The sequence below is a fragment of the Protopterus annectens genome, chromosome 1.part1 (genome assembly GCF_019279795.1).
Source record: "Protopterus annectens isolate FY-2018-M chromosome 1.part1, PAN1.0, whole genome shotgun sequence".
Lineage (NCBI taxonomy): Eukaryota > Metazoa > Chordata > Ceratodontiformes > Protopteridae > Protopterus > Protopterus annectens.
The window spans coordinates 1,272,339,269-1,272,363,634 of record NC_056726.1 but is presented as its reverse complement, the minus strand read 5'-3'; the positions used below and the strand labels follow the sequence as shown (position 1 = coordinate 1,272,363,634).

The 24,366-nt window shown below is 42.5% G+C and overlaps 1 protein-coding gene across 1 annotated transcript in view; it reads right to left on the bottom strand.

The window, feature by feature from the left end:
* The window catches only part of LOC122809800 (C-Jun-amino-terminal kinase-interacting protein 3-like), a 1,405,059-nt gene that overhangs the window by 208,095 nt on the left and 1,172,598 nt on the right, over positions 1 to 24,366 (bottom strand). The window contains exon 19 of the mRNA XM_044081538.1: positions 6,210 to 6,380. Within this exon, the coding sequence (XP_043937473.1) occupies positions 6,210 to 6,380 (171 nt within the window). The remainder of the gene's footprint in view (positions 1 to 6,209; positions 6,381 to 24,366) is intronic.

Here is a 24,366-nt window from a genome sequence, read left to right as displayed (position 1 = left end):
AATGAAAATTTCAGGAGTCGGCTGACCAGCACTTGCAAACTGCTTCTGCTTCAGGCACCACATGGCAAGAAAGACAGATGTAATGGCATCGGCTGCACGTTTTATACCCATAATGACCTGATGTCATGGAAGAAGCAACAGCATCCGATGCAGAAATCTGAAGACTCTGGTATTCAGGCCGGCTGAGGGCTACCTGCAGGCAGATAACCCAAATGTGATGACTGCAACAGTAAAACACGAAGAACATCTGTTCTTGCCAATGTTCACAAGAGTTCTGAAATTAAGTCTCTCTGGAGTAAAGTGTGCCAAATAATTCAAGGACTGGATGGCAAAGGATGATGAAGAAAATACTCACTTCCCTAACCTGTCAATCACCTGAGACTCCCTGTTTGGGGGATGGACAGTATGGCTCTCCTCAGCGAGCTCTTTCTTAGTGTCCGTCGCTGCCACCATAGCATCTACTGGTTGGCCTTTGGACCAATGTGGACTATCTTCCGGCGGAGAAAGAATTTTGTCTGGTCTCCAGGGGATTGGTTCAACGGTGTCAGGACTCTTCCAGGCATGGTGCACAACGAGCTGAACTAGTTTGTCTGCAGGCGGGGTCACCCAAGAAGTACAGGGTCAAGGATAAAAAGCCTGCAAGAATACAGACTCAGAGGAGGGGTGGGTGGGCTTCTAGCCTCCCCGCTGTTTTAAAATTTCCAGTATGTCTCCAAAGGAGTCATCTTCAGGGGGCGACCATGAGGACCCCTCCCCTTCATCATAGTCTGTATCTTCAGTAAGGGATTCCTTGGGAGAGTCCACGTGTTTCCTCTTGCACGATCTCTTATGTTGTACTTCCTCAGCGGGGACTTCTGAAGAGAACTCTCAATGAGAGGGTGCCCTGTGGTAGGGTATCTTGAAGCTCTTGTGCTCAATGTCCCAGTGTGGTGGACTGTGTCAGCTGCGGTCCAGAGGAGGGATATATATGGTATGCTGATGCCGAGGGAAACAGCTGTGTGCCTGCTGAGAAAAGGGCCCTCTCCATCACCTGGAAAGCTGGCCCGCCCAAAGAGGATTGGGGGCCCAGAACTGAGAAGGACCATCTTAGAACTGGAGTCACATCCCACTATGACAATCCCACCCTCAGTGAAGGAGCCCCAAGAGGACTTGGTGCCACCAAGACAACAGGAGCCATAGTAAACAGTGCAGTAGAAAAGATGGGCGCCATACTAGGGGTCATGGTGCCGACAGCCTAGTCACGATCCTGAGAATGGCTTGGCTCTGAGTGAGTTGATGGCCAAAAGGCAGGCTCCGGAGCCATGGTGAGGTCTACTAGTGGAACTGAAGAAGCTGGCACTGGGATAGGTGTTGGTGTCAGGAACTTTGATGCCTCCAAGGAGGTCAAAGGAGGAGTATATGTTGGAGTCTGTGGAGAAACTCCCTCGGCTCTGGGCAGGAGGGAGGGTTTAGAAGGAGTTGTGATTCCTCTGGCCACCAGAAGCTGATCCACAAGTCTCACCACATCAAATTCCGAAAGGTTCCTGGAGGAGTGTGTTGATATCTCTGACAGAGTCAGGTCACTTCAAGAAGTGGCTGCATTGTTACCCAGAAAAGGGATCTGCCATGAGGGAATTTCGGGTCTGAGGGACTGTTTCACCTTTTGGCACCATGGTCACAAGACCAGTAAGATGTAGAGGAAGGGAGGAAGTGACCAGAGTTGGGAGTACTATTGCTGGTGCCGAAAGGGAGATCGGAACTGTAGCAGAAAATAAAGACATGGATGGTTTAGTGGTCATGACCAGTACTGTGGTTGATGCCGGAGTCAATGTTGCTGAGAAAAGTACCATACTGGATAGCTGAGGTCCTGGAACAGAGGACAGCATCATGGAAGGGGGATGAGGCCCTGGTGTCGAGGTTATTGCAGCCATTTTCGGGACTTTTGTCTTCGGTTCCACAGATTTTGAGTCAGTACCATGAGGGGAAGAAGGAACGGAATGGCTCTTTCTTTTATGTGCCTTTTTAGGAGAGGGTGTGCCCTCCAACCCAGAAATAGCTTCCGAAAAGGGAGTTTTTAGAAGACCCTTAAGGATTAATTTATTTTTCATCTCATTTAAAGTGCAGGCCCTAAAGCCTTTACATATCTCACATGGCGGTTGAACAGAAAAATGCGGAACACCCAGGCAGTAAACACAAGACAGATGGGTGTCCGAGTTTGGCATTTTTCTACTACATTGTCCGCATTGTTTGGACCCCATTGTTCCCTTTTTATTAGACATAGTGGAACAAGATTCTTAAACAGCAGAATAACTCAAAACAATTATGAACACACACTCAATCAAGAAAAGGGAAATAGAAAATATCTATGAAGTGTTTTTTTTTTTAACAGATAGATATAACCAATGGGTAAAGAAAGATAGAGGAAAGGAAAGGCCTGTACCAGCGATGGTACGAAGAGTACCAAAATTGGTAAGAAAAGGAAACAGGTGCTTAAACAGGTATAAAACTCTAGTGACTACTAATAAAAAATGTAAATTGTTCATAGGTTCATAGATTAGTACTAAGCTAACTGCCCTTGCGAGCCATTTTAAGCCTAGCCAATTATCCCTTGTGAGACTCAAACCCTGCTCCTTGTGTTTGTAAGGCAAACACCTTAACCATTAGGCCACCCTCCCAACCACAAATTTATAGTTATAGTTTAACCAGAAAAAAATCAAAAAGGTTTAAGAAGTAAGGAATTCTTAATGACTTTGCTGAGAGCTGGCGTGACACGTCTCGATATCTACATGGCAAACAAGATCTGAGGTAACAGGGAGAGGGGCACTATGGGTAACCTTAGCTCGAGAGTTTTTTTGGCTGATATGAGCTTGTTATATAGGCCAACTCAGTTCCAAGGACGGAACCGACACCCATCACTAATGAATAAATGAAGATTAACATCATCCGATTGTAAGTTATGTTAATTATATGATGGAGATGGCAGGTTGAAGTCAAACATACCCTACCACCAAACAGATACACTAGCACTCAGTAAATACAGTGGTGTACATGAGGGAGATCTGACAAAAGAGCATCTCAGTGAGTCTCAGTCTGATGCTTCAGTGGATGAGGCAGTGCTGTCACAGCAGCAACCTCCTACCCAGATTCAGGAAATCCCAGCACCAGCGGGGGGGGTAGGGATATATTAACTGTTAAGCAAGAATGCACCCAAATTGCTGGGCACTATGTGGTCACAGGGAACCATCGGCCTGTCAACCAGGCTCCCTTACAGGGAGCATGAATAAATTATGCAACCCATGCAGGAGGAACTTCAAAAAATGTTGGATCTGGAAATAATCCAACAGTTACTGGGCCATGCCAGTAGTGCTGGTGCTAAGAAAATAAAAGTTTTGTATAGACAAAAGAAAATAAACAGTCAAATGCTTACCCCGAACACAGGGCAGATGAAGCATTACAACAGTACTGCAGAGGTAAGTACCTGACTACAACTGACCTCACCAAAGGTTGCAAACAAGTATCCTTCAAACCAAAATCAACACAAGGCAAAGATCAGTGGTTGTCACCCTGGTTTGGCTGTATGAATTCATTAAAATGCCCTTTGGGATGAAAAATGATCCAGCAACTTTCCTCAGTATAGCAGATCACATCCCAGAGAAAGGTGGAGACTACATTCTTACATACATACAGTAGAGAGTCGATTATCTGAACTGATTGGGACCTAGGGTAGTTTGGATAATCAAAGTGTTCGGATAATCGAACATATAATTGAACCGGATAAAAAAACTTCTAAAATCTTGTTTTTTTCTGCATGCAGGAATACAGTTTTCAACCATTCAGCGATTCCAATGGACAATAAAGAATATTTTTCACACACAAGTTGGCTGCAAACTCAAAAATCAAATAAGTATAATGTTTACATATTCAGACTTTATGATTTTTTTCTACCTGAAAACTTTCGAAGGCTGCTTCTGATAACTGATGTTTCTGTTAATCGACTCTCTATTGTACATTATACTGATATCTATATTTAGATGTGACAGGAAAATGCTTGATGTGTTATGAGATGCTTAGCAAACTCATAAGACCAGAGTTAATTATCAAGGCAAAGAAATGTCAGGTGGGAATGGCAGAACTTATCCTGGTTGTGAGGAAAGTGGCAGTAAGGTAGAAGCTATATTTCAGATATGAATAAACTATGTTACAAAAAAAAAAAAAAAAAAAAAAACAGGTAAGGGCATTCTTCAGTGCAAGGAATATTAAAGAAGACTTTTGCATCACTATATGTACGATAGTTACTTATACAAAACCACATTCACAAGAACTGGCCGCATAAGGTTAAACAACCACAAACTTCTGAGCTAGCATTTCAGGAGCTAAAGGAGATCCTGAGGACTTGAGTGAGTCGTTTGCATTGGCCAATCGTGATTACAGCCATGTTTGCTGTGCAGACATAACCTTTACACCACAATCTGGAAGCTGTAGGTCTCTTTTAAACTTAGAAGATCAGCTGGCTATATATGTCATTTGTAGGCTTACTGTATGGAGCAGTGTAGAAGGAGTACCTTGAAATAATTTAGGCTTTCCAAAAACTTCATCCCTAACAATATGGTACAAAATTCAAAGTCATCACACATCAAAGTCCACTAATTGGCTATACAAGGGAAATGAGCAAAATGATACATTTTCGATGGTGTTATACAGTCCTTTAACATAATAAACTAGCAAATAGTGCCAGTAATGTAAATGCTGCCAGTCTGTCAAGCCATGGAATTGGGTAGATGTCTAAAAATGATGATCCCACTACTCAAATGTTGTTTCCTAGTGATTTAATAAGTTCACTGGAAGGCAAGAAAGGAAGTAGAAATAGAAGAATTATGTACTAATCTGAGGTGAATGTAACTATTTTAAGAAGAAAAATATATGGTCTGTACAAATCCAGTAATCACTTTTTTCCAGTAAATATGTAGCAAAGTTGTAAAAATGTGTAAAGCTATATAAAAATCATAGTTACTTTTATGTAAAATATACTGGAACTTTGGAAGTGCAACTGATTTCAGACACACAGGTGAGTTCTTCCTAAGGACTGTGTTGCCATAAATGGACGAAAACATCCTTCAGATCCAAATGAATTTGCACATAGGATGCTTACATTTAAAAAATGCTTATTGAAGATGCTTTGCTAAACTGCATATGAGCATCTTTCTATAACAGACAGCGCTGAATGAACAACCGTCAGTGATGATTTGTTGAGGGATAGACCTCTTGATATTTTTTTCAAGAAATGTGACACCTCCAAGTACAAATGGCAATTATTTAAGATGGCAGAGTCTTGGCTTGCCTCCTGAAGTTCACTTTGGATTTTATGGATTGAAGAGAAACCTTGCTAACCAGTGGCACTGAGTTTGTATCTACAAATTATGACTTGAGCTCAAATTCTGATTCTGAGTTTTTTTTGCAGCTATCAAATTATTATAAAAATTTAGTTGTAGATAGACTGCAAAAATCTTTAGCTAGTGGTAGATACACAACCAAATAGTGGTTGCTGTTTATTTTTTCTAAATGACAGCTACCTATTTAAATCTTTTATTTCATATCTTTTTGCAAGTGTATAGATGCTTATATATTGCATTTTAAAGTGCTATAAAGCATTTTATTTATTTATAGTAAAGAATATCACTACTCAATTTCAGAGGTTTGTAGGTGGTTGTTTTGTGTATATAACGGTAATTACTAAAATTAGTGAATTATTCTGTTTGGTTTTCGGTCACCTCTATGCATTTGATTCATTCTCTCACACAATGTCTGCTTTGGCCAGCTACAACTACAATGTACCAAACAGTTGCTACACTTTAGACCACACCCAGTGCACTACATTGCTTAGGTTTGACTACTAATGCAATACCAGATTTTAAAAGCTAGTATGCAGTAAAGAGTTATCTGAATTGGATGGCCGATTGCACCTCCTAACACTTTGCGCCAGGGCAGTTTCCCATTTCGCCTTGACCTAGCTATACTACTTCTTCTAATGAATCATATGCAACCAAGTAAATCACTACAACATAGAGAAACACAAGACATTAACCAATACTGATCGTTTGTGCATGTAGTCCACAGCTCATTAAATTAAATATAGAAACAAAATCTACAGGTGTCAATAGAATGGAACTAAATGGCAGTCCATTATTAGACCCATCTTCACCAAGTGTAAAAATAACAATTGCATTGCTTACCATCTTGGCATTTTGAATCGGTAGAGCACCTCTCCCATAATGCAGAACCATCACTTCCCACCGAATCATGGCTGGTCAAGCTACTGGACAATGACGTTGGTGTACCTAGCCGTTCCTCTTGGGGAGAGAAGAGATCTTCTTCAGAGAGTGATGGGCTGGATTTCTGGTAACCTAGAAAAGAACACAGTAGTAGTCAAGAGGTATCCAAACAATGATTTCTAAGCTTCACATTCTGCTCTAAATCAAGCAGCAGTTAAAAGAGCTGTCTGTTTTTACAGCAAAAGCTTTTTTAGAGAGTCCCACCTGATTTTCAAGGATTCTGACTTTGAATTTATGATAAGCAAGGACTTTGAATACTGGATTACTCTACTCCAGTGTTTTTCTTTAGTGGCTATGCAAATGTTAGTATATCAATAAGACAATGATTCACTGATTTATGGTGAATACTGGACTACTCTGCTGTAGTCTTTTTTTTTAGTGAGCATGTAAATGCTAGTATATCATCAAGACAGTTTTATATATGTATATATATATATATATATATATATATATATATATATATATATATATAGTTATTGAATAATCTGTGGAAAAGTTCTCTATTTAATTGGGCTCAAAGGTTCATTCCTTTTGGCAAAATAGGATTATATCACATTATCACAGAGCCGTAGTCAGGTCATCTAGTACCATAGTCAAAAGTTAAGGATCAAAAAAAAAGTATTAGTACGGTTACTTCATAGCTCTTGGTTCTCCAGTTCAGTTCCCAGTTATGGAGCCTTCCGTGATGAGTTATCTCCTCCCTATGCCATGTTTTCAAGCTATGGCCTCAGAATTCCTCCCATATCCCAAAGGGGATACTGATGGGTAAACTGGTGGTGTACTAAATTGCCTCTCTCTATGTATGTGTATGTGTGGGGGGGGAGGCCACATATTCTGTGATGGATTAACATCCCAACCAGGCTACTTCTCTCACTTGTGCTTACTTCTTGCCAGGATAGGCTTTGTTTTCCCAGATTTCTTGAATAGAATGTGTCCTTGTAACTAAATGACATAATATGCCACATTACTAAGAAACATGGAAAGTCTGTCTTATGTTAAAAATATATTTAGAAGGTAGCGAGAAAACTGCATTGTGGGATTTCCTGCACAGTGGTGCAACAGTTTGCATTGTTGGCTCACAGCAAGAGGTTCTCCGGTTCGATTCTCATCTGGGGTGCCTTCTCCATTCATGTGGGTTTCCTCTGGGTGCTCTGGTTTCCTCCCACGTTGCAAAGATATGCATCTGAAGAATTTCGCCCAATGCCTCCACTGAAAATTGGCTCATTCCAAGCCAGACTTTCCCAGTAAACAAATGTTAAATAAATAAACAAAACAAATAATATCAACAAAATAGTCCGTCAGTGACAGGATCTAGCAATGAAAAAAGTCTTTGGAGACAAGATTAACAAGTACAAGAAAGAAAAAAGGACAACTGAAAGTATATGCCTAAATCAGTGGGTTTTTTTTTCTATTTTTGTTCCACCCCCAACCACTGAATCTCCCATTCAGCCACTCTACTGACCCATTTGTTCCCTGATGAGTAAGAGTGTTGTGGTCCATTTGTTCCTCTAAGGGCGATCCTACCTGTTTAAACAACTGGGATGTTACTTTAACTGTACTGTTTTTATTGCCCATACCAAGCGTCATTCCTTGGGGTTGAACAAACAGTGGACTTGGAATGGGGCTGTCACTTCTGTAAGTGACATAAGCCAGCAGATGCCTCTGCACTTAAGGCAAAATCCTCCACTGACCCTCCAGTCTGTAACACTGGGAAGGATGAACAGAATGCATGTTCTTGGGCACATGCCCTTCTGTCAAGCCCAGAGATAAATGAATACACTCAGCCCCTCATTCTTCATTCTCATTCATTCTCATTCTCTCCAGTGTCAGAACTGGTCTTCAGATCAGGGCTCTATCATTCTACACAGTGGAGCTCAATCACTGCAAGCAATGTTACGCCAGGTTGTCACATCTCATTCTCAGTCACACCAGCATCATTGCTGCAAATCTATGACCCATGAATGCCTCCAATGGAAGATGTTCAAGATGTAAGCCTGGCAAACAATTCTGCAGAGATGACAAAGTGAAACTAAACGTCTTAGAGTGAGTTTTTCTTTTTAAACCTGGAGAATTACAATGACCTCGCAGTACCAGAGCATTGTAAGAATGTTTTGCTCGTTTCAGAATGAATGGCATTCTAATCTTTGTGAGTTCAAATACAGTAAAGATGGCACAGTTTACATACAGACCAAACAGTAACTAAACTGTTCCCATAGGGACTGATAGCAGCTTATTGGTTTGTTGAACACTGAAATAGGAAAAGGACAGCACGAGGGTATCAGCATTCTTAATGTTTGAATTAATTTAAGGGAGGTGAATTGAGTCGTTTTCTGATGTGTTTATGATACTGTATATCCCTGAATTCCAATAGAAATATAGTCTGTGCTGTTAGATTTAGTGACTAAAACATTACTGCCTAAGATTAGATTGGTTCTCAGTCTGACAGATCTGCAACTCCACAGGGAATGCTGTCAGGTCACAAATTTGACTTTTCTGATGGTGCTGGGGGGGGGGGTCACTAATCTTAAAAACTATTTTGTGGAAAACAACTAATAGAAGACTAACTACTTTTTGTTTAACTAAGAGCTAATTAACGTTTCTAGAGAACATAATGTTTCCATGGTATCACAAATGGCTGATATAATTTACTGTAATTCAGAAGCGAGAAGTAATTGCACGTAGGCCACAACAGACTACTGAGAGACAATCTTCATTTTGAGGAATTAGCAAATGTTTGTTTATCCAAGTTCTAGTTTAGAGTGTAAGAAAAAAAGAAGTTATGTCTTACCATAACATTCCATCTGTGTTGTTCATCTTCTTTCATTCATCACTGATGGATTCGGTTCCGAGCCCTCGGAACCGAGTCGGCCTTTTTACCAAGCTTGTGCCACCCAAAAAAACTCTTGAGCTAAGTCTCTACCCAGAATGCCCTTCTCCCGGTTACCTCAGATCAAGTTTGCTAGAGAAAAGGAAGCAAAGCCGAGGCCACTTCTGTGCAAATACCCTAAGGCACCAGTTAGACCCAAAGCATCCCCCAGGAGCCTTTGGAGGGGGAAGACGGGTGGGAAGTGATGAATGACAGAAGATGAACAACACAGATGGAACATTATGGTAAGACATAACTTCTTTATCTGATGTTGTTAATCTTCTTTCCATTCATCACTGATGGGACAGAATCCCAAGCTAACTTGAGGTCCATGGGCGGCCCTTAAGGAAGAACATTCCTGAGTACCACTGAGCCGAAGGCAGCTCTCCTTCTGGAGACCAAGTCCAATTTGTAAGGACTGATAGAGGTATGAGGCTTAGCCAAAGTAGCTGCTGCGCAGATTTCATCCAAGGAAGCCCTAGAATGGATAGCTACAGATGTTGCCATAGATCTACTGTACTGAGCTTTACCTTTTGGCATAGGTTCGTTATTGAGGGAATAGATGAAATGTATGCACTACCTTAGTCATTTTGATAATGTAACTTTGGAAACAGAATCTCCCACTCTGGGCCCAGAAAAAGAGATGAAAAGTTGTTCAGATTTACGGATAGGTTTGGTCCTATCTAGGTAAAATCTCAGTTGTCTATATACATCCAAGGAGTGAAGGCAGTACTCTCCTCTATTGGCAAAATTTGGGAAGAACACTGGTAGGTCAATGGTCTGGTTTATGGAGAATTCAGAAATAACTTTGGGAAGGAAGGATGAATTTGTCCGAAGTGATACTCTTGTCACACGATGCCTGCGACTCTTCTGGCAGACATGATGGCTACCAAGAACAAAGATTTCCAAGACAAAAACTTTAGGTCAGACTTCACAGCAGGTTCAAAAGGTTTTTGAGTCAAGACTGGTGGACTAAAGTGAGGTTCCATTGTTCCACAGGTTGTCTGACGGGAGGCCTGATATGACAGGTCCCCTTACGAAAGGCCTTGCATAGACATAATGAAATAAGAGGGATGCCATCTATACCACTGTGGAAATTGGAAATTGCCACCAGGTGTACCCTTATAGTAGAATCAGAGGCCACATTATTAAAAAACGTAGCCAAGTATTGTAGTACCGCAGTTACTGGAGCCAAATATGGGTCTAGCATGTTATCCTTAGACCAGATGGAGAACCTTTTCCATTTATCCTGATATAGTCTCCTGGTGAATGGTTTATGAGAGGCCAGAATAATGTCTTGAAAAGGCGAGGGGAGATTAGCTTGCCTGAAACTAATGGAAGTGGAGAAACCAAGCTGTCAGCTTGAGACTGGACAGATTTGGGTGGCTCAACCCTTGGGGGTGAGTAATCAGATCTGGAAGAGGATCCAGAATCCACGGTGGGTATACCAGGTGAGGCCTAAGGAAGGGGACCCAAACTTGTCGAGGCCAGAATGGAGCTTTAAGAATGACCTTGCATCCCAACCGAAGAGCTTTCTTTAAAAATGGTTGAATCAGGGGAATGGGACGATAAGCATAAAGAAGTCCTGTGGGCCATTTATGGATTAGAGCGTCCCTCAGGGACTCCCCCTCCGTGGGAAATAGGGCAAAATAGCTGCTGCACTTGTTGTTCGATGGGAAGGTGAAAAGGTCGCAGCAAGATTGGCCCCAGTGGCTGAAAATTTATGTCGCCACTTTGGGATTGAGGGATCACTCGAGGCAGGAGGATGCATCTGCTCAGTTTGTCCGCAATAATACTGGAGCTCCCTGGGATATGCATTGCTATCAGAAAGTGGTTGGAAGCTATTGCCCATTGCCAAATTCTCATGGCTTCAAGACACAGGGGGTAGGACTTGGTTCCTCTTGCTTGTTGATATACCAGACCACTGACACTGTCTGACTGAATTGCAACTGTCCCGGAAGGGAGAGCTGAATGAAAGGCCTGCAATGCTAACAGCACAGCTCTCAGTTCCAGAACACTGATGTGCAGGTGGGCCTCTGAAATGGACCATGTGCCTTGAATAGTCTTTCGGTGGAAATGCCCCCCCCCCCAATCAGGGAAGCATCCATGGTCATAATGGAGCTGGGTTGAGGGAATTGAAATGGGCGACTCCAAAGTTCTACATCTGGCCTCATCCACCAAAGAAGGTCCTGTTTGCAGGAGCTGGTTATTTGAATCTGATAGAGGGGATGATAGTTTGGGAACCATTGACAAAGGAGGAGTCATTGCAGGATTTGCATATGCAGCTTTGCTAGAGGCACTATTGGAATTGAAGCTGCCATAGAGCCTAGGGCTTGAAGGATTTCTCTTGCTGAAATTTGTTTGACAGAGTATCACTCGGAGTTGGAGCCTCAATCGGTGGAGTCTGTGATTTGGGAGTGATACTAGACAGGACTGGGTGTTGAACACTGCTCCAGTGAATTCTATTTGTTGGATAGGAGTGAGATTTGATTTCTCCCAATGTATCATTATTCCCAACCATTTTGCCAGAGAGAGAGTATAATGCAGGGCTGTTACCAGAAGCTGCTTGGTGGGTGCGGTGAGGAGCCAGTCATCCAAATATGGAAACACCCACAATCCTTGTAGTCTTAAGTGAGCTGTAACCACTGCCATGCATTTTGTGAACACTCTAGGGGCTGTAGAGAGACCAAACGGCTGGGCTCAAAATTGATAATGACTGCCCCCTAGCCAGAGGCGAAGAAGACTCCTAGAGCATTTGTCCATCCTGATGTGGTAATACACATCCCGGAGATCTATTGAGCACATCCAATCACCTTCCCTTAAAAAGGGTATAATGGACTGAACCATGACCATCCAGAATTTGGTTTGGGCGACAGACTTGTTTAAGCAGCTGAGATCCAAAATGGGTCTCCAGTCCCCTGTCTTTTTTTGGCACCAAAAAGAATCTCGTGTAAAATCTAGATCCGCGCTGGTCTGGTGGGACTGGTTGGATGACTCTTTTTTTGAGACAGCTTTATAATCTCTGAAGCTGCTTCTTCCCTTTGACTGGGTGGGACATCGGGAAGTTTTCTTAGAAAATTTGGCTGACAAGAAAGGGGGAATGGTGTAACCTCTGATGAAGATACTCTGCACCCAGTGATCGGTGGTGATAGATTGCTAGGTAGCTTGGTGCAGAGAGAAATGACCCCCGACTGCTTCCAGAGGTAAGCAATTGGGCTGCTCCTCAGGAGCTCTGATAAGGCTGTCCAGAGAAATAGTCCCTGGAGCCTTGGGTACGAGGACCCCCATAGCCTGTATAAGGGCATCTTTCAGAATTCTTACCCCTCCTGCCTCTGGGGGTATCATCACCATGTGTGGCACGGAAAGGACCCTGAGATTTCTTATGCCATATTTTTCCACTCCTCTGATTCCTGGAGAAGATACGCTGATGGTTGGAAAACCGTAGGCCTATGGCAGACAGGGTCTTTCCATCTTGCTTGCACCTGCCTAGCGTGTCCTTCACTTTGGAGCCAAAAAAGGGACAAAGCTTCAATAGGAGCATTCAGAAAGGAAGACTTGAAGGGATCCGTGAGGTCACACATGCGCATCCAGGCATGACGCCTCATAACAATGACCGAATCCAGTGCACTAGCCGCCCCTTCAGTCACATGTGACAGCAACCTCATGGATGAGTTGGATATTGATTCCAGGGTTGCAAGTTGCGAGGTCACTTTGTCCCTGACATCGTCAGACAATTATCCTGCGAGCATCCCAGAGAGTTCGGAGATCAAGTCCCTCTGCAGCCTCATAAAATGTGCCAAATAATTCAGAGACCACATAGCAAAGATCCCTGATGCAAAAACATGCTTCCCCAGTCTGTCCACTGCCCAGGATTCCCTGTTGGGTGGATGGACAGCGGGACTTTCCTCAGTCTTGCCCTTTTTTGTGGCCACCAACACCACCACCATTACTGGTACCCCTTTGGACCAATGCAGGTTCTGCTCTGGGGGGGAAAGAATTTTGTCTGGTCGCAGAGGGATCACATCAATGGAATCAGGGTCCTTCTAAGCGCACTGCACGATGAGCTGGATGAGTTCAGTTTGATGTTCCGATATAGACCCCTGATCAATGATGCCCAAATGCAGGTCAAGCCAATGTTGAAATGAGCATCACAACAAGGTACAATTATACTTGATACAATACAAATAGACGACAACCAGTGGTGCAGTAATGAATTTTTGTATGGTATACATAAATTCACTATGACAGCAATGCATTTTATCAAAAAACTTGCTATAATCAGAGGTGAAGCAAAAAGAATATGTAATCAATACAAAGAACAGCAGGTAAGGCAATATCATGAAAGGACAAGGGAGTCCACTGTTAGTGAAGGAAAGAAAATAACAGGGATCAGTCAGGCCTGAATAACTATATGCATATTAGAAGGTGTTTGTTGTAACGTGTATAAATGAGGGATGTACAGGTGTCATTGTAAGTAGATACAATAGCAGATTTGATTTATGACCTGTTTTACTAGAGTTACATTTAAATTTTTCTTGCAGAAGTTTTTTTGAGTTGGCTTCCGAAGTTAAGAGTACTCTGACATTTCAGTTGTATGTTCAGATTCAGATGGTTACAGGTTGGGGCTAAGACTGAGAAGCTGTGGTCAGTGGAGTGACAGAGCAGGATGTTTGGAGTGCAGATATGAGTTGTATTGTGGGGTGGCAGCCAAAAAGGTGGCTTGATCTACCTATTACAGGTATCCATTTGTCTTTTGATAACAGAACACAGTAACGCTCCGTAAAAGCAGAATTGGTAATGAAGTGTCAGATTTGTTACAGACTGATTGAAATAGTGTTGTATTTTTGTCTGAGGTTGTGGCAAAAAGCAGTAAATCATACTCCAATTGTGTGAGTAGAATTATATTGACAATGACAGATCTAGCATGGGGAGAGAAAAACTGGGATAAATTTTGTGTCCATAACAAGTAGTTGATTCTGGGTCTGATTGTTTGAAAGATGAGGGACTGGCCAAGTGAAATTCCCAGGATCCATAAAAAGGATGTTACAACTGCTATGGGGTTACTGAACTGATCAGGGATATGTAGCGTTTTAGGGCAAGTCTTTCCATATTGCTGATCATCATAACCTTGGTCTTTTTGCGGTTCTGTAAGAGTTATTAGCTGTGAGCCAATTGTACAGATGTAGAAAGTCTAACTGTTTTCGTATGTAAAGGTAATCTGGAGTAGATCTATATATAATCATGTCATCGGTATGCAGCAGGAGCTGAAGTTGATGTAGATCATGTTGGAGTTTGTTTATAAAAATAGAGAAGAGCAGGTGGGCTAGTATACAGCCTTGGGTACACCAGAGTAAGTGTGGGCAGGTTGAGAGAAGAAAGAGTCAGTTTTTACTTGGATGGATCACAGGTGTATGTCACGCTAACCACCACTAGGGCCCTTAAAAGCCTCACCATGCTACCCAAATGTGACCCAAAATTTTGATTTATGCTTGATTTATAGGGGATGATTTGCTGACTGCCTCTGTCCGTCAGAGACATAGGGGTCAGACCAGGGATGAATTTCTGATTATTCATCCACTGTTCCAGGTTGCACTTACATATGGATGGGGAGCCTGTTCCAGGAAATGGGAATTCTCTGAGAAACCTCTATCTCTCTCCAACATGTCTTATCTATGTCACAAGCAAATGTAGGTCTTTTATCCAGTAGTTCTGATGCTGTTTGTTTTGTGGATATGCAAAAGATTCATCAAAACAGAGTCCAGGCATGCTTTGCAAGCCAGGCAAAGCTCACCTCTCAGAAGTCTGTATGATACCAAGTAAAGAGACAGGACTTTGAGGCAATCACCATGGGACACTGTATTTACTTCATGCTTTATTTCTGTAAGGAACCTTTGTGGATGTTCCCCTTGCTGCATGTGTCTGATCAGGTACATACCAAAGGGAACATTATATTTTATGATGGGCCTGATGAGGGTCAAATATAGTGGTATGATGATCTGTCTGGACCTAGCTGCTGTGCCCTTGCTTATAAGTTGATCAGCACAGACGGATTTTCTTACTACCTTGGACACATGTTGGTCGAAGACTAGGTTACTATCTACATGAGTTCACAGATCCCTGACTAGTGAATCAACTTTTAAGGGTGTTTTATTGATGACACAGTTAACTGAGGTGGCAGACTTCCTAAAAGGTATTATAATGCATTTCTTAGTATTGAGTTTTAAGCTATGGCTTTAGTACCAAGTGTTTGTATTAGACCTTACTGAAGAGTTTTCTCATTTTGGAGAGATTCAGTGACTGCTCCCAGTTTGCCCGCATTTGGGAACTTGGTTTGCCAGAGGCCTTTAACATTTGAGAAGTAGATGCCAAAGAGTAGTGGGCCTAGCACAGAGATCTGGGGATCTCCACTGGTGACTGGCCTCTTTGTTGAGGTTGTCTCACTGATCCTAACCTCTTGGGTCTTATCAGTGAGCCAGCGTAATATAAAGGGATTTATACCTAGCTCTAAATTTGTTGACAATGCAAGAGTGATTCAAATAAACTTTATTGTCATTTAGGAAACACAAGACCTACTTAAATTAAATTATGAGTATCAGCTCTTTTACAGAAAAAAAAGCACAAAAAGAAAAGAAATAGGTTCATAGGTAGGTACTAGGCTATCTGGCCAAAGGCATTTATAAGCCTAGCTGGAATGTGTTGGCTTTCGCCGTCACCTTAGAATAGTTCCCTGTGCCTCTTGTCCAGCAGAGCCATTGAAGTGATTCCCAGGGTAACTTTCTGTTTCCCATCCACTCATCAAGGTTTCTCTTGAAGAGTGTTAGTGAGGAGCTCTGCCTAATGTGGATCGGAATCTTGTTCCAGAGCATGGGGGAGTATCTTGGACAGGAATATACCCCTCCAGCATGTCCTATTTATTGTTGTGGTAAGGTTTAGCTCCCTTAAACGTGTGGCTCAAGAGGATGTGGTTTTCTTTAGGTGGAAAGTACAAATGTAAATGTTCGAGTGTATTCACTGTTGCAGTCATTACATTTGGGTTATCTGCCTGTAGGTAGCCCTCAGCCGGCCTGAATACCAGAGTCTTGGATTCCTGTGTTGGATGCTGTCCCTCCTTCTATGACGTCAGGGGTATAAAACATGCAGCCGATGCCATTACATCAGTTTTTCTTGCTCCAGATGTCAGGTGCCCCTATAATGGGAAGCAATTATATGTCATGTTACACCTCCAAAAAAAAAAAAGCAAATACACCAGAAAGTTTAAATACACGAAACAAGAAGGAAAGGTAGAGCTGAGAGATGTCAGGGGGCTGGAGGGAGAGTAACCAGGACTGCAACAGTGAATACACTCGAACATCTACATTTATGGTATGTGTAAACAACTGTACTATGTTCTTCATGTTTCACTGTTGCAGTCATTACATTTGGGTAGATTCCCAAAGCTAAGGAAGGGAGGAGGAAGTTTGAGAGCATTAGGACCAGCTATTAAGCCCTGCAATACTGCAGTGGCAAAACCAGCTCTGGATTTAGAAAAAATAGGCATGTGGTAATGCTTGGTGAAGGTATGAACAAAGCTGCAGGTAGCAGCTTCTAGGATGTCCCTGGTAGGGACCTCTCTGAGGAAGGCTGTAGAGGTAGATGCAGCCCTGGTGGAATGTGATCTTATCCCCTGTGGGGTAGGTTTTCCATGGTGTTTATAGCAGAAATGAATGCAATGGGCTATTGATTTAGAAATGGTTTGCTTTGAAATGGCCTTCCCCTCTGACCTTGCAGCAAAGCCAACTAGCAGCTGTTCAGATTTTCTGAGAGGCTTAGTCCTGTCCAAATAAAATCTAAGTTGTCTGTGCACGTCCAAAGAGTGCAGAATTCATTCTCCTTTGTTTTGTGGATTAGGAAAAAAGGTAGGCAAATGAATGGACTGATTTAGGGCCACACTAGACTCCACCTTGGGCATAAAGGAAGGATTGGTCCTGAAGGAAACCCTGTCTGCATGGAAGATAATGAAGGGCTCCACTACCATGAGGGCCTGTAATTCCGACACGCTTCCTGCTGAAGTGATGGCTAGAAGGAAGGCTGTTTTCCAAGAAAGGAATTTCAACTCTGCAGTTACAGCTGGTTCAAATGGAGGGAGAGTGAGCTTTTCCAATACAAAGTTAAGGTCCAAGACTGGAGCAGGGGCACGCCTGGAGGGTCTTAAATTTTGAGAGCTGGGGGTGCAGAATCTGGCTTGCCTGCTTTAAATGCTTTAAAGCAGAATTAGAATATTTTTAAAACCAATAAGGAGGTGTTAGAGAAACTGGGAAGGAAGCCAAATTTTGTAACTAAAAACAGCACCAAATTTTAAGAGGTTATTAGAACAAAAAATAGAAACAGATGATAATTTAATACAAGGTACTAGGGCTTGTGGAAGATGCAGTCAATGCACATATATCATGAACGAAATTTCTTTGAGGCTGGAAGATTGTTTACAAAATATGATGTTCTTCAAGAAAGGGAATTGTAGTACAAGTAGGGTAGTATATTTAGCAGTGTGTGATTCATGCTCACATTTTTATGTAGGCAAGATGGAGCGTGCATTAAAGACGAGAATTTATGAACACACAAATGACATAAAAAATAAAAAGATAAGCAATGCCCTTTATAAGCATTCCCTTATTTGTTCTGCATTCACAAAATTATTTGGAATTTTGGACAAGGTTAATATGAATCCCAGAGGGGGGGATTGGAAGAATTTACTAAAAAAGAAAGAGAATGGCAGTTGAAGCTAGCAGCAATGTCCCCCCCCCCAGAATGAAACAGTATCCATAACACCCATGTTAATAGAAAGGTCAAATATGATAGCTTAAACTGTACGCCATTTAAGGCTTTAAAACATGTTTTATAATGTTTTTAAAAGGATCATGAATAAAGTGTGTTTTTAATTTCACTTATATAATATACAGCGATTGCTCATAAAGAGCTATTGAATCTGTTTTTTTAAATGGTAATGACTAATTCATGGTAATGGAAGTTTATTGGTGTAACAATTAATGATGTCAAGTAGTACATTCATTTAAATATGGTAGAGGCAATGTTAGGAATTGTTCTCTGAAGAAGTCTCCTTTGTAGAGATGAAAGCACTAAATATGTTATTTTAAATAGTTTTTGGTTTGTTTTTTAATAAAGTCATACGGATGTGGACCGGACCATTTATGCAGTTTTTTTACACAACCATTTGGGGTTGGTAAGGTGTGGAAGTGGAATCTGTATCCTTGGAAAACTATATTTAAAACCCATTTGTCCTGGGTAATGAGTTCCCAGTTCTTTGCATGCAGGGGGAGCTTTCCTCCTAAGGGAGCAGGCAGTTGAGCAGGGCTTGGAAGGGTTAAGGTTAGTTAAGTAATTGTGACATTTTTCCATGGGGGGTGTCTTACTACTTCCAGCTTTGGAAGTGGGAGCCCCCCGCTGCTTAGGCCTGTGCGTAGCCTGAGACTGTAACCTAGGTTGTCTGCTGTTCCTGGGTTTGGACTGAGAAGGCCTGGAAGAGACTGGAAAGGACCAATTCTTAGAAGGCCAATGCCTACTAAATCTGGGAGGCTGTACTTGCAGGAAATCTTAAACAGTTTGCATAGATTTAGCTTTTTCCTCCATCTTTTTAAGGACTTCTTCTGCCTTGTTGCCAAACAGGTGGTCTTGATTTAAGGGAGCATCCAGTAATTTAGCTTTAATATGATCTGGCAAGTTTTGCTCCTTAAGCCAAGCATGCCTTCTAAGTACCGACCCAGTGACAGCAGCCCTGCAAGATGCTTCCAAAGAGTCAAAACCACATTGCAAAGTATGTTTACCAACTTGTTCAGCAGAATGCAGTAAATCCTGTAATTCTTTAAATTCAGCACAGTCAGGAATCAACATCATTTTCAGTTTAAGTAGTCCCATAATATGCTGCCAAAACTTTAACATACAAAATTGGCAATATAAGGCCCTAATGGCCAAAGTAGCAGAAGTATATACCTTCTTACCCCATCTGTCCAAGGCCCTGGAATATCTATTAGAGGGGGTAGGGTTTTTGGCAGCAGTAGCCTTAATGCCCTTTGATCCTTGGGAAATGGTCTCTGGATCTGCAGTAGGATTCTTGAAGAGGAACTTGTGAGAGTCAGGTACTCTGTAATACCTATCAGGTTTTCTGGGAGCTGGAGGTAAAGTGTCTGGGGCCAGGCTAGATTCCAAGAAGGCATCATCTACAACGTCCAGAACAGGAGGGATAGCTAAAGGCCTGTGTTGACGGAGGAGTAAGAATTCCCTAAGCCTCTTTTTGGAGTCACAGTAATCCTGGATTTCCCAGCGGAAATGCTCCCTAACAGTGTGCAAGGTTTCACCAAATGAAAAATCTTCTGGAGGGGAAGCAGAAGCAATGGAATCCTCTGCATCAGAATCTTCATAGGTAGATAAGGGCAAATACTGGTAATCAGAAGAAACAGAAATTTATCAGAATCTTCATAGGTAGATAAGGGCAAATACTGGTAATCAGAAGAAACAGAAATTTCAGAATCCTGATCAGAAGAATCAGAAGAAAAATCAGTCCTAGGTCTCTTAGAGGGGGAAGACTGACTTCCCCTAATTAAAGTAATAAGGTCTTCAGCCATTCTAAGCATTTGCTTTTTAGGCATATGGGCCTGACCATGCGGTTTGGACGTCGGTTTTCTAGGTGTGGGTCGAGTTTTAGGTCTTGATGAAGAAGATGGCATTGGTTTAAAATGCAAATCTGTAGGCCTGAATACACCCTCAGAAGCTGGTGCCTGCACAGCGGCTCTGGACCCATCCAAGCTAGAGACATCCGTGGGTTCCATAGTCGAAGAAGCATCTCGCGGCACACCGGACTGTGAACGGGTCTCAGTAGAGGCCTGCGAATCTGAAGTAGTGGGTATCATGGGCTGCGAAAGCGCCTCACTGAGTACCGGCGAACTGGAGACTAGCTTAACGGAAGCGCGTTGTCGGTAGTTTTGGACCTATGCAGTCTGTCTCTGTCTTTATCCTTACGTTTTTTCGGAATATCGGTAGTCAGATGGCTTACCGAAGCCATTTCTGGATAGTTAAACAGAGTACCAAAATAATTTGCTGCGAAAATAAACAGACGACGAATAGTTTGGGGGTTGAATAAGGCACAAAATTGACAGCGAGGAACGTCGTGGTCTGGGCCTAAGCAAGGAATGCAGTACGAATTAAAATCTTTATGAGGTATTTGCTTTCCACAGGTAAGACAATTGTTAACTTTTACTGACATTGGTTAAGAGCAAGAAAAAGGATCCCCAACGGGGTACTTAGCTTTCTTTGAAGACTTCGGTTCTGAAACTCGAAAACGAAAATTTCAGGAGTCGGCTGACCGGCACTTGTGCACTGCTTCTGCTTCGGGCACCGCGCGGCAAGAAAGACTGATGTAATGGCATCGGCTGCATGTTTTATACCTTTCACAACCTGACGTCATGGAAGGAGGGACAGCATCTGATGCAGGAATCCAAGACTCTGGTATTCAGGCCAGCTGAGGGCTACCTGCAGGCAGATAACCCAAATGTAAAGACTGCAACAGTGAAACACGAAGAACACCATTGTCCATCAATTCTGGGTTGGACATGGCCTTGTATGTCAGGCATAGATCACCTCTGAGTAGGCAGTATGCAACCGAGTACAGCTGGAGTTTCTTTAGTCAAGCTGCATAGGGCATCTGTTTGAGGCCAGTGATCTTCTTGGTGAGGTACTTCTGTGGTCTTTCCAGCTGTTGCAGGTGTCTTGTAAGGTACATCCCAAATGGTGCGTTGTATTCTATGATGGGTCTGATGAGTGATGCGTAGAGGGGCACAATGTCTTCTTTTGATCTGGATGCAAACCCTTTTGTGATTAGGTGGGCCTCATAGAAGGATTTTCTGACCACTTTGGCAATGTGATTATCAAAGGAGAAATTACTATCTACTTGGGTCCCCAGATCCCTTATAAGTCTTCTGTATTTAGGGGGCTACCACCTATGTGGTAGTTTGCGTGTACATTGTTTTTTCCAAAAGGATGACTATGCACTTTTTGGCATTTAGCTTGAGGCCATGGTTTTGACACCAGGTATCTGTCAGTGAGACCCTTTTGGAGCATGTCTATGTCAGCTGGAGAGTCAATTATAGCCCCGAGTTTGCAGTTGTTTGCGAACTTGGTCAGCCGTAGACCTCCTGTGCTTGCCTGTACCTCTGAGAAGTATATGTCGAACAAAAGGGGTCCAAGGACTGAGCCCTGGGGAACGCCACTTGTAACCAGTTTAGAGTCAGACCTAGCTCCCGCAACTCTTACCATGTGGGTTCTGTCTGTGAGCCAGTTGGCAACCCATATCATGATGTAGGAGTTTATGTTCAGGGTGGTGAGCTTGTCTATAATACCAGAATGGGGAATGGTATCGAAGGACTTTGCAAGGTCTAGGTAGGCTGTGTGGATCACCTTTCCCTCGTCTATAGCCTTGGTAACTGTCTCAAAGAAGTCCACCAGGTTTAGGAGGCATGATCTGCCCTTAACAAAGCCGAGCTGGGTAGGGTCCAGTGTTTGGAAATTCCCAATGTCTCTGTTAATGAGATCCATGATGATGCGCTCCATAGCCTTGCAGACCAAACTAGTTAGGCTTATAGGGGGATAGTTCCCAGGGTCTGTTGTGGCTCCACCTTTGTGGAGCGGAATAACCGTTGCTGTGTGCCACTCTATGGGCATGTAGCCTGTGGTGAGGCTGAGTTTGAACAGTGTGTTTATGTGAGGGGTTAGTTCATCTTTGAGCTTCTGTAAGATGCAGCCCGGGACACCATCCAGTCCCATTGATGCTGTGTTTTTGGTTTTGGAGAGGGCTGTTTTAACCTGAGTGTCTGTGATGTCAGGGGCACTACATTCTTCTGGTATGGTTATGGGCCCTTAGAGGGGGGTGAAGTTTGCACTGAACCTATCTGTTGGCAATATCAGTCAGTTCAGTGCCTTTTGTGCCATTCAGCATTAACTCCAAGCAGATCAAAGAATTAGCTAAAGAATGCACTGTGGTCATCTTTGGGGTCCTTGGCAATTTTTCTTTCGAAGCTAGCCTTGGATGATTTTATGAGGGATCGTAGTTTCTTGCTGATACTGATCAGGGATGTCTTCCCTTCTTGGGATTTTACTCTTTTCTGTACTAGTTTCCTCCCTCTATTGTATAGCTTGTTTATGGCAGGTATGGCAGGTTTATGATAGGTATTAAAGAAAAAGAAATAACTATAGTACATAAGTAAATGTCTAAGTAGCTGACGTACATGCTTGTACACTATTTATATACACTGGACAACACTGACTACTAGATGATTAACACATGAAAAGAAAAGTACACTATACACAGAGGTGAGACTGGGTGATATTTGCACATAAGGAAGTGACTGGAATTGCACTTGAATGAGAATATTAATTTTAGTATGCAATAAATAAATAGAATTACTGTATAAAAAATGAGAGAGTAGCAATCGATTATAGTTTTGATGCATCCAGATTTACTTCTGCATTAATGAGTCTTACTGCAGTTGGATAAAAACTGTTCGTGAATCTGGAGGTCCTGCAGTGGATACTCTGTAACCTTCTGCCTAATACAAGTTTAGTGAACCAACAATACGCTGGATGAGAAGTGTCACACATTTTGCAGGACCTCTTTTTACATCTCATTTCAAAGAGCTCCTGTAAGGTAGGAAGACTAGTGGCCACAATCTTTTCCGCTGTTCTTATTACTCTTTGCAGCTTCTTCCTTTCAGCCATTGTGCTGTTACCCGAACCATACAGTGCAGTTGCTGATGATAATGCTCTTGATGGCTCCCCTGTAAAAGATATTTAGAGTATTCCTAGGGAGCTTTGCTTTTCTACGCCTTCTTAGGAAGTGTAGTCGCTGGTGGGCTTTTTTAATTAGCTAACCTGTGCTTGTACTCCAAGAAAGATCCTCTATGTGTACCCCCAGGAACGTTGTAGTTTAGAACCTTTCCACTTCTTCACTGTTGATCTTGAGGGGCAGGTGCATGGCAGAGTTTTTCCTAAAGTCATTAATGATTTTCTTTGTTTTACCGACGTTCAGGTCCAAATTGTTGTTATTGCACTATTCAATCAGGGAGTTGACCTCATTTCTATACCCACTCCCGTCATCATCACTTACAAGTCCCACCACTGTGGTGTCATCTGCAAATCTGATGATGTGGTTGTTGCTAGCTTTCATGGAGCAGTCATGGGTAAGGAAGAGGACACAGCACACAGCCCTGGGGTGTTCCAGTGTTGACTGTAATACTTCCTGAGCACAGGTCCTTTGTGGTCTTCCAGTCAGGCACTCGCGGATCCATTTGCTCAGCCCTTTATTTATGCCACAGTTGATTAGCTTTTCTGCAAGTTGCATTGGAATCACCATATTGAATGCGGAGCTGAAATCTATGAATGACAGCCTGGCATAGTTGTTCTGCTCTTCAAAATGCTCCAATGTGAGGTGAGGTGCCACCAAAATGGCATCAGCAGTTGATCTGATTGCCTGGTAGGCAAACTGCAGTGGATCAAAGGACTGGGGTAGTACTGTAGTCAAATGCCTTTTAACCAGTCTTTCAAAGCACTTTATTACATCTGATGTAAGGGCCACTGGCCTGTAATCAATTAGGCAGGTGGGGTTAGTTTTTTTGGGCACAGGCATTATGATGGTAACTTTAAAGTATGCTGGCACTTTTTCCTGGAAAAGTGAAGTATTAAAGACGTCCATTAGGATTATGTTGACTTGGTCCAGGACAACCTTTCATTACTTTCCCCAGAATGTTATCTGGGCGAGCAGTCTTCCTGAGGTCACTTTCCTCAGTTGGTTCCTTACATCCACAGCACTGAAGTTGAGTACTGCCTCCTTTTGGTCATTGAGAATCTTTACAGCCTCCTGGTTGTTTTTCCTCTTCAAAACTCCTATAAAATGTGTTTAGACTGTCCAGAAATTCAGTGCTAACATTGCACTGAGCTGACTTGATCTTGTAGTCAGTTGGTTGTTGAATACCATGTCAAAAACTACATGAGTCGTTCGCTTCCTTGAAGCATCCCTGTATCCTCCTTCCATACTCCCTCTTGGGCTTCTTGATACCCTTTTTTAGGTTAGTCCTTGCCACACTCAGACCTTTCCTATCCTTTGAACTGAAAGCAGTGTTTCGTGCCCTCAGCAGCTCATATACCTTGCTG